The sequence below is a fragment of the Syngnathus floridae genome, chromosome 12, assembly GCF_059516105.1.
Source record: "Syngnathus floridae isolate MCC-2025c chromosome 12, RoL_Sflo_1.0, whole genome shotgun sequence".
In the NCBI taxonomy this organism is placed as follows: domain Eukaryota; kingdom Metazoa; phylum Chordata; class Actinopteri; order Syngnathiformes; family Syngnathidae; genus Syngnathus; species Syngnathus floridae.
The window spans coordinates 1,056,822-1,070,139 of record NC_142424.1 but is presented as its reverse complement, the minus strand read 5'-3'; the positions used below and the strand labels follow the sequence as shown (position 1 = coordinate 1,070,139).

The window sequence follows — 13,318 nt, the reverse complement described above, 5'->3', positions numbered from 1 at the left end:
CAAATATATTTAAGTGTTTTATTTTGTCATTCAAAAAATACACCACCATAAAAAAAGGTTTCTTCTGTCTGCATTATTTCAATTATTATTGAGCCCATAAGGTGCATGTACAAAATTGCCTAAACTTCTCCACAAAAAAAAAAAGAAAAACATCCAAAAAAAAAGATCAACACGATTTTGATTTGAGTCTCGTGTCGAAAGCAGCAGCTTGAACGACAGTCTGGTTTGCGTCACATTGCTTTTGTGCATCGCGCTTGCATAGATTGTCACCGCGTGGATTTTGCAAACACTGAGTTATGATTCGATACCGTCACATTTGAAAGGATTACTCAAAATATGTACTTTAAAAAAAAAAAAAAAATCCCTCTACATATTCAAACTAGAAAATTATATTGAAGGGAGGAAGAGAGGAAGGAAGGATGGAAGATTTCAAAAAATGAAATAAATCAAAGTCAGTGTTGTGATCACCAACATAATTGCACGATGACAGACGTCTGGCACCTACGGAGAGGGAGAGAGAGAGAGAGAGAGAGAGAGAGAGAGAGAGAGAGAGAGAGAGAGAGAGAGAGAGAGAGAGAGAGAGAGAGAGAGAGAGACGGATGGGAGGTAGAACTACATTCTTAAGAAGAAATCAAAGATGGAGGATGAGAGGCAGACCACAAAGCGTCTACCATTCAAGATTTGTCTGTGAGATCAACACAGGACAAAATTACAATATTAAAATGTTGCCTGATGGCGTTTACTCTAAAAGCATAATTTAAAAAATAATTCATTTAATTGCTTAGTGGAAAATAAAAAAATAAAAATAGCCAATTTAGTTATTTAGATTGTTTTGTTTTTGCTTGAGTATAATTTTTTTCTAGTTTATTGGCCTATTTAGTGGAATAAACAATTCAGATTGATGATGATACGAATAAATTATCTTCTGTGCAATTAAGAATAATTCCGGGAATCAGTCATACTGAATGTTGGATCAACAAAACTGCTCATGGCTTTGTCATAATAAAAAACAATATATAGATCCAGCCAGGAATCTTTCAAAATAGCACTAAGGAGAGTAAAAAAAAAATGAAGTTGCTCTTCAAATGTTTTCACAGGTCCGTTTCGGAGGACTTTTTCCAGAAGAAACGGTTGTCCTCCGCTGGGATGTCAGGCGACGCTTTGGTATAGGCGCCTCGCTCAAGGCTGCGGGTAGGCAGGGAGGACGAAAAACATTTTAATGTGTGCGTGCCTGAGCGACAAAATCGAGACGACCATGTCCCAACTCACGTACTCGGCCACTGTGGACGACTGCAAGCGGTGCTCAGCACGGCGAATGTGTGTTAAGGAAATCCTGCGATGTGCTTCCTGCCGAGGGGGGCGGAGTCAACAATGTCACGTTAGCGTCAAAGTCACTTTGAACTGGAAGATGAGCCAATTTGCACTTTGGGCTCCAAATGGAAATGGACTAAATGCAGCCAAGCGGGTACTACACACTTAAAGAGGTGGGGGGGCGGGGACGAGCATGAAGCAGCAAAAAGCCCCCGAAAAAAAGCCATGCCTGGCTGGTACTCACTAGCCAAAGACTTCTTTCCCAACATGGGCTCCTGCTCCATCATCGGCATGGAGATTTTTATAGTGGGAATATTGTCGTGGAAGGGGTAGTCGGACTGGACCGGGAGGAGGAGGAGGATGAGGAGGGGGGGACACAACAACAACGTTAAAAACACCACATCTAGAGGAGGAGCACGGACGACACGGAAAACCAGACAAAGACGTACGTAATCGTTTTCAGAGTCGATGCTGCCTTTCTTCTTGTGCTTCTTCTTTTTCTCGTCCTCCTTCTTCTTTTTGTCCTTCTCGGGGATGACGTCGTCCAGGTAGCTCAGGTCGTGCTGGGAGAACACGTAGTCCATGGCCTTGCGCACGGCCACCAAGGCCAAGATCTGACGGAGAAAATCGGAAACCCTCGTGAGACTTTGGGAGCGATGAGCCTCGGGACGGACGGGCTCACCATGACGGGGAAGATGATGGCAGCTACGGTGGATTTGAGCACCCAGAGGAGGGCCAGGCACAAGGCCTGGATGAAGGTGAACAGGTGGATGCGGCGCTGGGGCACGTGGCGAAGGTAGATGAGGTCCGGCTGGTGCTTAGCCGGCATCAGGAGTAGCTGCAGACGATCCATGAACTGACGCCCCAAAAAAAATTTAAAAAATTGAAAATTCACAATTCAACTCCAGCTGACGTCAGCGACTCACCTGGACGCCGTTGAGCGAGGCCACGCCCATGTACAGGAAGACGCCATACAGCACCGGCATGGGAATGAACTACAACAAAACACACACAGTCGATTTAACGCAACTGATGACCAAAACAGGTGTCGCCATTTAAAAAAAAAAAACGATTATTTTTAGCGACGTAAAAATAGTCCGCAAGCAGCTTTTCTCGTAACGTTCTAGAATTACACACGCGAATTTTCCAGAGAGTTGGAATCCACAAGCAGTAAAAGCACGCGTATTTATAGACACTTTTTATTTGTTGACATTTCTTTTAAGTCTCCCTAAAAATATCAGCAGTTTGACAAGTAATATCAGATGTTTCAAGATTCTTGTTTGCAGACGAAAGATCGATGTGAGTACGGCAGCCAGGGAGGGACAAAAATTGTCAACTTAAACCGAAATAATAAATATAGCAACATTAATTTAAGAATATAAAACAGGGATTTACCTGAAATTGAACGATTTATTCATTTATTATTATTCTACTTTCCCCAAACCGTCCTTAATTACTCCCCTTTGTTATGGTAACAGGAGAGGCAATGTTAAGCACTTCATGCAAATGTCCACGAGGGGGCGCAGTGATTCCAGCAACAACAGCTTTGACGTCTACTCCGTAATGACAGATTGGAAATGTTAAGATTCCTAACAGGATGAACTTTTCGGAGGCAGCTGGGTTCGAGAGAGGACAGCACACAGTCCTAAAAAGAGCTTGAGAGCACAACTAATCCGTGGGACAATTTCAGGCAAATCTGGAGCCATTAACATTGAGATCCTAATGGGCTGAACCCTTGCGTCCTCCATGCTTTAAGAGCCTCTCCAGTCCAAAATGCTGTTAACAATCTTGCCAGATTGAAATGATGAGTCCAAAGGGGCCCAGCAAGGCCTGAAGGTTAATGTCACGGCTTGAAAACTCACTAATCGCGCTCCATTTCGCAACACATTACGTCCACCTGAGAGATTTCGAAAGGGATGAATAGTTTTGGGCCAAGAGGTGACAGCGGTTTGTCCTGAAATGAACTGACGGTAAGCCACGTTTGCGTGAGCAGAACTCTGGCGCTCACCTTCAGGACGGGGGCCATGAGGACGGAAAGTCCGGTCAGGATGAAAACGATGGTCCCGGTGACTCTTTGCTCCCTGGAACGGACAAAACAAAAATGAGGACGGATCGGTTCGGATGGCTGATGCGCTGACCCCACCTGACACCCAAGAACTTGGGCTGCTCTCCGGGCGCCGACGTCTCCGTCTCCATCTTGAGCGAATCGATGTGGGCGATGGAGATGACGGTGGCGGCCACGTACCAGGGCAGGCCCATGAAGGAGCACACCATCATCAGCACCGCCACCCAGAACAGGTCCAGGTGGTACCCCGCGCCTTTCTGCGGGACCAAAGCGCACCCACCAGTGGGTCAGAGGGCCGAGCCGCGGCCCGGATTTGGACCTCACCTTGAGTTTGTGCTCTTTCCTGTTGACGATGACCGCCGTGATCTGCTGGTCCATGAAGATCAGGATGGTGACCAGCAGGGCGGGGAGGGCGGCGGCCAGGTACACCCACCACGGGTTGCCCCCGAAGGGACGCACGAACCAGCCTCGCGATGGACTGGTAGGCTGCGGACAAACAAGGAAAAGACAGTGTGAAAGGTGCCATTGTGTCCATGAGGACACCTGGAGCTTTTTTTTCCCCGCTTAAACCGGTTATTCCAGTGCCTCCTCAGTCACTTTGAACAAAGAGCTGAATCGGCGGGTCCGATGTGAACGAGCGCCAACAAAGATGGCTGCTGCTAAGTCTGTGTACCTTGAATTGGCTTGGCACTATGAGCTTGGGCGTGTCCACACCCACTAGAGCGTCCACGCCGCAGAAGAGAAGGATGGCGATGATGATGGCAAAGTCGCTGATCAGCTTCCTCACCTGGGAAAGAAGACAAAATGGCGTCGGTCGGGGGAACCCGTCGGCAAAAAACAAAAGTCACCTTGGTGGGGAAGAAGCGACTGGTCTTGAACTTCTTGAGCGCCATGGAGCAGGTGTAGGTGCCGAAGAACAAGATGAAGGACATGAGGGTGATGTCAGGCACGTAGCCGCAGGCCTCGCCCACCAGACGCCCGCCGTAATTGAAGCACTGGTCGCGGGTGAGCGTCGCCCAGGAGGCGTTCTCCGGCTGAAAAAAAAAAAAAGACGACGCTTAGTATTGTTGCTGAGCCGGGAAAGGCCGTGGCGGGGGCGTCGCCTGGGTACCAGGTCGGAACTGTTCGTCCAGCCGGCGGGATCGTAGAGGTCCGTGGTGTTGCCTTGGAGAAAGAAAAAAATAAACAAGAACAAAATCAGGTCAGCCACGGCAAAAAAGACAAATTTGCACTCACCGGGTTGGCAGGTGCAGTCGTACAACGTGACAAGCTCGGCTCGGTAGTGCGCGTTGATGGGGTGGTGGTGCGCCAGCTTGATCATCTTCTTGAAGGCGTCGTAGATGAAGATGAAGCTGATGAGCGCCGAGAAGCCTTCCTCGGTGAAGCGCGTGAAGTACTTGACCAGGAAACTGGCGTCCGTGGCCACTAGCACCAGGCAGAACACGCCCGACCACAGCCCGATCCACAGGCGGAACTCCAGGTAGTCGAAGCCGTGGTCCCTGGTCGCCACACGACACATATTTTTAAACATTAGACATTTTAAACATTTTATATCAGCTAAAGAACATTTGAACTCTACAAAGAGTCCTGAAATGTATTGTTTATTTTCTAGAATGTATTTTTATTTTCAAATAACACTTTTATTTCTCAAAAGCTAATCAAATGGAATGTTTTCATTTTTGATTCTTATTATTTTAATTCTTTATTTTATTATTATTAACATATCAAATGTTGTCCTTGCTTCCTTTCAGGTGAGCAGTTATTCACCAATGACGTCAAAATAAATGATTCATTCATTATTCATCACGGAAGACGGCAGAAGGGGCGCGGCGGCGTTTTGGAAAGGCGAGAAGGGAGGGCGGCGATGCAATTATGGCCACTCGCCACGGCAACGGCCACCGAGCCGCCAGACGGTGAAAACTGACTTGCTGAAGTTGAAGAGGAGCCGCTCGAAGACCAGAACGGGTCCGGTGCTGCTGAGGATGGTGAGCGGCTGACCCGCCAGCAGGCAGAAGACGCAGCCCGTCAGAGCCGTGCCCAGGAAGCTCTCCAGCACGCCCTGTCACATGACACAGTCACCACATTTTGTTGATTTTTGTTTTTTCACTCAACAGGAAGTTCTTTTTCTCCCACACGCGCGCACGTATGCACACATGCCATGCCGCTGGGCCGGCCAATCAGGACAGGCCTGTTTGCAATTCGCTTCCACTCAACAGCTGACTGCACGATTGACACTTCTGAGCCTCAGGTGCCTTTGGGGGGGGGGGGGGGGGGGGGGGCGCACAGCAAGTTGGGGATTCCCTCTACTCACTGAAAGTGTGTGCGCGCGTAGAGGTCAGTGGAAACGCACGGCCGTGAGGAGGCTAGCGAGTAATCTGGATCTGCGGTTATTTACAGCCAGCGCAAATCCCTCCATCGCATGGCGAGCCACAAAAGACTGGCAATGTGCACGTGTGTGTGTGTGTGTGTGTGTCTGTGTGTGTGTGTGCGCTCTTGTCAGCCACAGCCCGTGGGGACTGGAATGTATTATATTTTTAAATATGTATATTTAAAAAAAAAAAACCTGTCTTTTCTTTAAAAAGAACTTTTTAAAATACCACGTGATCAAACTGAGTTTTATGCCGAGTCAGCAGCCCAAGGTCAAACACACAAACCCTTTTTCTCTGTGTCAACAGTCGGAGGAATAAAGTAAGAAAATATTTGAGTTGGCAGCCGGGAGGCCGACTTGCCGCACTGCTAACACACATGGGAAGAAAAGCGTACCTGCATGTTTTCAGTGGCGTCCCCCAGCAGCCCTCCGAAGGTGATGGCGTTGGTGACCGTGCCCAGGTAGATGAACAAGATGGTGGACAGCGACTGGATGTGCAGCGCGTCGTAGAAATCGCTGGCGAAGAACGGCACCTTGCGCTTCACGTCCAGCACCAGGCCACCGCAGAACCTGACAAATAAATACATCAAGAAACAAATTATAACGATAAAGAAATGAAATCCTTGAGTCCTTCTACAATTGTTTAAAAAAAATGTCTCTAACTTTCTGGTGCACTGCAGCTCCTCGCCGACCTCGTGACCTCCACCCCCGCCTTGACCCCAGTCATGGGGGGTATCTCCGTTCATGGGCGGGGGCTCCAAGCCGGAAAACTGGTTCTTTCTGGGGACCACACAATTCTTATGATTTAATTCCGTATTTTCATCGAACTTTAGTTGAGCGCTCACCTCTTGTCTGAGGACGGCAACGTCTTGGGCGGCTCTATTCTGATGTCGGGGTCCCACTCCCCGGGGGGCAGCACGATGACTTCATCCAGGAACTCCTCGATGCCAGCCAGCAGGTCCTGCCGGTCCTTGGCCTTGTAAGCGATATCGTGGAACACCTGGCGGCGGTCCAACAAAACACACGTGCCGTCAGTGGGGGAAAAACATCACGGCTCAGTCGGAGTCCAGGAAGGGCGGAGGGGGCGGGGAGGGTCGAGCACACCAGGGCAATGGGGCTTGAACATGCCTCTGGGGGTAAAGTTTAACTTTAGGAAATCCTGGAAAAGCGCTTCCTGTGCTGCCATGTTGACACAAGGTGCATTCTGGGAGGCCTGCGTGGGAACTTCACATTCCGCACAGCAGACGGGCACAACCACAACATGGAGTCCAACAGGTTTTTTGGAAAGCGTAGGCTTCTGAACTGTTTCAAATATTTATGATAATATTTCAATTGAAGAACAAACCTCATCAGACATGAGGGTAGCGATGGCTCTTCCGATCTCGTGGTAGGACTTTGCTTTTCCTTTCGGGCCCAGCAGCACAAAGAGGAACCTGTCGCACGCAGAACAACGTGTTAGCATTAGCACGCCAGCAGCAGGCTTCCGACGTCCGTACCTGGTGGGCACCGGAACCTCGGTGAGCGCCCCCAGCATGACGGCTTGCTGCAGGCGGACGAACGCCACGAACGGCGTTTCCAGGAAGTCCACCTCACCCACCAGCACGTTGGAGGCTTCGGCGTCGCGGGGAAGCTTCTTCATGAACTTGTTTTTCAGCTGAGGGCCAGGAACATCACATGAGATCACGCGAGGCCGACGCCGACGATGGCAACACGCTACCTGATCCTTCTCCGGCTTGTCCGAGAAGTCGCTCAGGCTGTTGGAGGTCAGGTTGCGATGGGCCGTGGTGGGACTACCTGCGGGGAAGCCACGGCGGCGCCTGTTAGCATCCCCACCAAAAGCGTTTCAGCGGCGCATTAAGAGAAACCAAAGAAGCGGCAAAGCGGATGACCCGGGCTAAAAGAAGCCAGGATTAAAACCTGCCAGAACCCACGCCAGGCGCTCTTTCATGCGTGGCCAAGTTCGGGCTAATGCCTTCAATGAGCCCGCAACGTTGTTAAACTTCAGCCGATAGTCAGGATTAGAGATGCTCCCAAAATCTGTTTGATAGAAATCTCCAAATTCCTCCTAATTGTCCGTGGCCATGCCAAGGAGCGCTCGAGGTCACTCTTTGGTCGCAATATTGGATCTTCTAAAGAGAACAAGCGCTTCCTCCTTGACCTCACTTACAGAGGTAGCCCATGCTGGCGCTCCTCAGGACCTCGCAGGAGTCTTCGGGCTCGTGCGGAGACAAACAAGGCACCGGCTGCTCGTTGGGGTTGCGTGCTTTGACGCCCCCGACAGCCCAAAAGGAGAAAGCGGGAAGGAAGGAAGGAAAGTAGGAAGGAAGGGAGGAAAGGAAGTCATTAGTGGAAAGATGAACGGAATTGTCAAGAATTGAAAGTTTAAGATGTCAGGAAAAAGTGGGCAAGACTTATTTTTGGGTCGGCATACCATTCTCCTGGCTGGAAAAGAGCCGGCTGGCGCTGGAGACGCTTTTGCCGATGTCGGCGAGCGAGCGCAAGTTGGACTTTTTGGTCTGGTGGCGATGCTTGCGCAGCAACGTGTACATGACCCGCTCCTTGAGATCCGCCTTCAGCTGGCCGCTCTCGATCTGGTTGTCCGTCACCATCTCTGCGAAAGGGAGGTCATCGGGGTCGGCGCCGGTCGGGTTGAGGAGGCGGGAGGCCACGTACCGACGACTTGCGGCAGCGTGGCGGCGTCCAGATCCAGCAAGATGGTGCCCTTCTCGATGCAGGTCTTGAGCTCCATCAGGCTGTGCAGCGACAGCGTGGCCACGTGCGGCTTGCTCCAGCGCTCGCCGCCCTTCTCCACCTTCTCCTCGAACTTGATCCATCTGGACGGACGGCGAGCAACTTTCTGTTCATCTGGCCTCAGATGTCAGCTACACAAAAGATTGCTTCTGCCGAGGCGGGTGAGGCCGATGCGGTTTCCCGCGGGGCGTCGGGTTGCGCTCGGCAACGGTTGCCGAGGTGGGGAGCTCGCCCAAGCAGGTTTTTGGTTTTTTTTCTGCTGTGAAACTTTTGAGGCATCTCTTTGGATTCCCCAGCGTCAAAAATGTATTTATTTTTTATTTAATTTGATAACTCTTGATTCCCCAGTGTCAAAAAAAGCATTTTTTTTTATTTAATCACTCTTGATTCCTCAGCATCAAATCGAATTTCATTTTAAATTTTAATTTAATAAAATATACTTAAGAGAAGCTGAAGCAATTGAATCAATACATTGTGTTTTCTTGCAAACAATTAGCTGCTTTTTTTTTTTTTTTTTTTCCTCTCAAGAACAGCGTGTGAGCATATTTGCCACCTCTGGGAGTTTCTGCCGTTTCCCGCTCCCACGGGGCAGGTACTACCGGTATTCATCTGATAAGAGCCGAGCGCTATTCAACACGCGACGATAATTCATTGAGAGTCTTGGAAGCCGGCCTGAAAAACAAAGACGGCTTTTACCTGGCGGTCTCCTTCCACTCAATCTCCTGCCCGTCCACCGACAGCAGCTCGTCCAGCTCGGTGAAGAGCTGAGGAGGAGGGGGGGCGTCATCTTCTTCGCCCAGGATAAAGCGGATTCTCTCCGCCGGCGAAACTAAACACGCATGATCTCAAATTAGTCCCGAGACATTTGAAAAAAGTGAAAAAAATGAGAAGGATAAAGGAGATGTTGTGCATAACTTTGACGCCTGACGTCATGAGATGCCCCCCCCCCCCCTCCCTCACCCGCTGCTACAACCCTCCACTTCCTGGTTTCGTTTCCGCCAGACTGAATGAAAACGTAGGAGGGGAGCACATTAGACTGTGCTGGTATTTTTCCTCACAGTCGTGAAAAAAAAAAAGATACAAATGATGTCAGTGATTGGCCGCATTGTGTTCTCATTCCAAACATGGACGCCGACTATTTGAAAGCCCGGCGAACTAAAGTGACTCCTTTCGAAGGTTCATCAGGTTCTGAAGTTGTGACTATATCCTGGCAATTAAACACACCAATCAGGAACTGAAACCGCTCTTGTCGGACACGCCCACGCTGCGAGAAACTGTTCTGTTCTTCCAAGAAACCCATCTGACGCCAAGAAGGCCGCGTCTCCATCACGTGCCGCCGCCGCCACCGCCGCCTTTTGTCCTTGGCGTTCATTGATTCGAGCTTAACCGCCGACTCGTCGAATGACGGGGCAGCACGAGGATTAGCCCGAGGAGCCACTCTACTGGGAAAGTTACACAACAGCCGACTGGCCAGAAGCTCCAAATTGATCTTGTAATCCCGACGTTTGTGCTTAATTTAGCAGAGCTAATGTCACAAATAAAAAACCAAGGAACAATTCAAGCCTGTTCCAACTCGGTGCGGGTTTCCTCGTCTTTGGAGAACAAAAGAACCTTTGACGGTTCCAACCCAGAGACAAGACCCTGAAGATAAAGCAAGAGGGAAACACAAAGAGGCTTCTTTGTGAAGCGGACCGAGTCATCCACGCTTATCTGCTCCGTGGCGATCTCACGTAGCATGAGAATAAATAATAAATCAAACAGGAGGTCACGACCCATAAGGAAGGTGGCAAGCAAAGGACGTGATCCCGGAAAAGTAAAAATGCTCATGGTGAAAGTGAAAATCAACACGCATGACGCATGTTTACGCAAGAGGACAAACTTGATGGAGTAGTTGATGATCAGGTGCTCATTTTTTTTGTTTGCCATTTGGAAATTCCGGCTTTGGGCGCTTGTCATCTGCCCAAACTTGCTTCTCTCGCTCACATTTTCAGCATTTTGAGTGTCAAACAAACACTTCCTGCCCCAAAAAGTACACAAACTTCCTGCTGTAGCGATGCTATCGCGGATGTTTGGTAACCATGGCAACAAGCATCAGTTTAGCTTTTATCCACAGGAGCGAACAATGTCATTTCCTGGAAGAAGACGCTTTTACAAATAACGCATATAACAAATGCATATCTTGTCAATCTCAGATTAAGGCATCCCACTAAGCCTCCGCCAAGACTGACGACATCTGCTGTGCGCTGACGACAAAGCTCTGAGCTTGTCACACGTTGCTATCTTGATTTCTATTGGTCAGAGATTTATTTTTTATTTTTTTGGGTGAGGACTATCTCAATATTAAATAAAGGGAGCGGGACTCACTGAGCGGTTTGAGGAGACTGGCGCCCACGTCGTCGGCGTTGTCGCCATCCGACTTGTAGCCCTCGGCGCCGTGCTCGCCGCCGTGCTCGCCGCGCTCTCGCCTCTCCTTGTGGCTGGACTTGCGGCGGTGGCGTCTGCGGCGGTGGTAGCTCTTGGGAACGTGCACGCCGATGTAGACCGTGTGATGACCTGCCCACACAACAACATGACACTGGGGGATAAGTTCTTCTCTCCAGCAACATTTCAGCCGTTCTGAAAGATGACACGGTTACACGGCCGAGTGCAAATATGACCCAAGCTTCCTGGTGGTGCGGGGGGGGGGGGGGGGGGGGGGGGGGGAACCACACAGACGGCTCACCTTCCACTTCCTCTTCGTCACACACGTGCTTGACGAAAGACGCCCCTCGGTCCAGGACGGCCTCATCCTCCACTCTGCAGGAGGCGTAAAAACAAAAACACGCCTGTCATTTTGTGGCAATATTGTCCGAGATCAAATCGGACAATTGAATGAAATGTGCCCATTTTTTGCTCCAATTCCAGCCACTGGCATGTTTTGAGTGTGCTGGTGGTAGTGAATCCACGACAGCCCATCTGGCTCCTTCTTCTTTCCGGGCTTCTGTTGCCCGAGGCCTTCCCTAAGCATCTTGACGTATTCTTGGAGGCCTGTTGTTTCCTCCTGGATAGCGCCTGTGTCGTCCTTGGCCCCCCTCTCTTTCCGCTTAGTGTGCGGACATGGGGACGACTGCCCCCACCCCACCTCCCCAACTAGCATCACGCTAGTTGAGCAGAGTCTTGTAATCAAACTCAGGAAGGAGACAGTGCATCCCCTTGGGACAGGGAGGGGAGCCCAACTTTAGGAGTGTGTGTAGCGATGGGATAGCCCCCCCAATCAGAGAAAGTGCAGGCTCGGGTTCCAGCCGTGAGATGGCAAAGGTCTGGTGGCGGACCGGCCAGAATTACCGGAACAGGTCGGAAACACACGGAGGAAAAAAACACGCTCGTATGCGGAAAAACACACTCGTGCGGAAAAACACGCACAGACCCATGGAAAAAACACCCCCCCCCCAACATATGCCCTTCTCACACATAGTGTCCTTTCACTCAGTCAGTGCTTGAAAGCATAATGCAGATAAGATCCGACAAGAGTGCGCAAATCTTACTATGATCTTATCTTAATGCTCTATGACCTCTTCCGCATCAGTCCGGTTCTTCATCCTCTTCATCATCCTCATCATTATCAGACATGGCATGACACAGACAAGCAGCACCCAGTTAATATCACTTCACTTTTGATTGACACGCCAGGGAGATTATTCAGGTCACAGCTGTGTCAAAATGAAAGAGCCGTTCCTAATATTTGGACCCTAACACTAAAACTAGTGGTTTGCACGCGCTAGTGGTACAGCAAGTACAATTTGATATTGTTACTAGTAGCACGCAACTAGTGAAGCGTTTCACCTCACTAATAACGGATTTGGTGCTTATGTATAGCGCGATCTCTGTCCTAACTAGGAGGCCAACGACACCTTACGCGTGAGAAAAAACGAGCGACTAATCATCTAGGTTTTTACTAGAAATACTGAAACGGCACATTGCGCAATTTGTTGGAGAGCAACACGTGGTAGAAACTGAGGAAAAGTGACGCTCTCCCCGTCACTTGCGGTGGGGAGGGGGCGAGGGGGGGGGGGCGATCATTGTCGTGCGTGCCTCGGGCTTTCGTGCGCGCTCTTCCCCGATTCCCTTGCGCCTTAATGCACGCTGACAGCTCATGCAAAACCGATTAGCGACACCTTTAAAAACGTGTCATCGTTACCAACATGCATAATTTTTTTTTAAAAAGTTAGTCAAGTTTGTTGAAAAGTTGCTGCGGACTTACTTTTTCTCCGAACTCATGGTCGCGTCTTCTTCTTCTTACTTTGGCAGTTGAGGCGGACGACGAGCCGACTTGTAGCCGAACGGCAGAGGCTGCGGGCCGCTTTGGAAAGCGCGTCCCGGCCGATATGCTTGGCGGGGCTCGATCGGGTGGAGGAGGCGTATCACAGGTGAGGTCCAGGTGCCATTGCGGTCGGCTGAAGACCAAAAGCACCCAGAATAGTGTCGGCCGCGTGTCTTGGGCTGCTGGTGTCTCCTTTGGACACGCTTAAGTGTCATCCCTCCTCCTCAGTGACGTCAGTCAGATGGGGGCGGCTTCCCTGAGTCACTCCCCCACCTTTACACGCACATGCGCGAACACGCGCAGGTACACCTCGGTCAATATTTGAAATGGATTTTGTATTATAATAGTAAATGACTATTACACAACAATTATTTACAAGTCGCTTCTAAGAAACCAAGAACATTTTTCAAGCCGTTTGACACGTCAGGGCATTTAAAAAGAAAATTAAATGCAAATTTACAAATAGAATGCATTCTGCTTCAAGGGAGAATTGGATAGTCTCTTTTAGTTATTTGCAATATTA

At 49.7% G+C, this 13,318-nt stretch overlaps 1 protein-coding gene across 3 annotated transcripts; it reads right to left on the bottom strand.

The window, feature by feature from the left end:
• Positions 1-4: 4 nt before the first annotated feature.
• On the bottom strand, positions 5-13,016 carry LOC148389334 (electrogenic sodium bicarbonate cotransporter 1-like). Of its 3 annotated transcripts, none has more exons than XM_088391704.1 (26): positions 12,736-13,016; positions 11,218-11,291; positions 10,860-11,048; positions 9,192-9,324; positions 8,418-8,578; positions 8,176-8,355; positions 7,912-8,007; positions 7,462-7,538; positions 7,241-7,398; positions 7,090-7,177; positions 6,590-6,744; positions 6,408-6,524; positions 6,140-6,314; positions 5,302-5,435; positions 4,613-4,875; positions 4,488-4,540; positions 4,225-4,410; positions 4,050-4,163; positions 3,701-3,862; positions 3,455-3,633; positions 3,320-3,392; positions 2,238-2,306; positions 1,994-2,167; positions 1,761-1,925; positions 1,274-1,347; positions 5-1,185 (listed from the first exon to the last, which is right to left on the bottom strand). In XM_088391704.1, exons 1-26 carry the CDS (start codon positions 12,750-12,752, stop codon positions 1,092-1,094), a joined length of 3,360 nt encoding a protein of 1,119 aa, XP_088247830.1. In that variant the 5' UTR covers positions 12,753-13,016; the 3' UTR covers positions 5-1,091. The 3 variants fall into 3 exon arrangements, with proteins under 3 accessions (XP_088247830.1, XP_088247829.1, XP_088247828.1); XM_088391703.1 differs by lacking the exon at positions 7,912-8,007 and adding an exon at positions 1,556-1,649 and having other exon boundaries at positions 12,736-13,015; XM_088391702.1 differs by lacking the exon at positions 7,912-8,007 and adding an exon at positions 1,556-1,649 and having other exon boundaries at positions 4,488-4,875.
• Positions 13,017-13,318: the final 302 nt, after the last annotated feature.

What these genes read in the sequence shown, in the direction of transcription:
- LOC148389334 (XM_088391704.1), bottom strand. An exon ending in CACGCTGCCGCAAGTCGTCG is followed by an intron (nt 8,356 to 8,417) that starts GTACGTGGCCTC and finishes TCCCTTTCGCAG; the next exon opens with AGATGGTGACGGACAACCAG. An exon ending in CCCAAGTTCTTGGGTGTCAG is followed by an intron (nt 3,393 to 3,454) that starts GTGGGGTCAGCG and finishes TGTCCGTTCCAG; the next exon opens with GGAGCAAAGAGTCACCGGGA.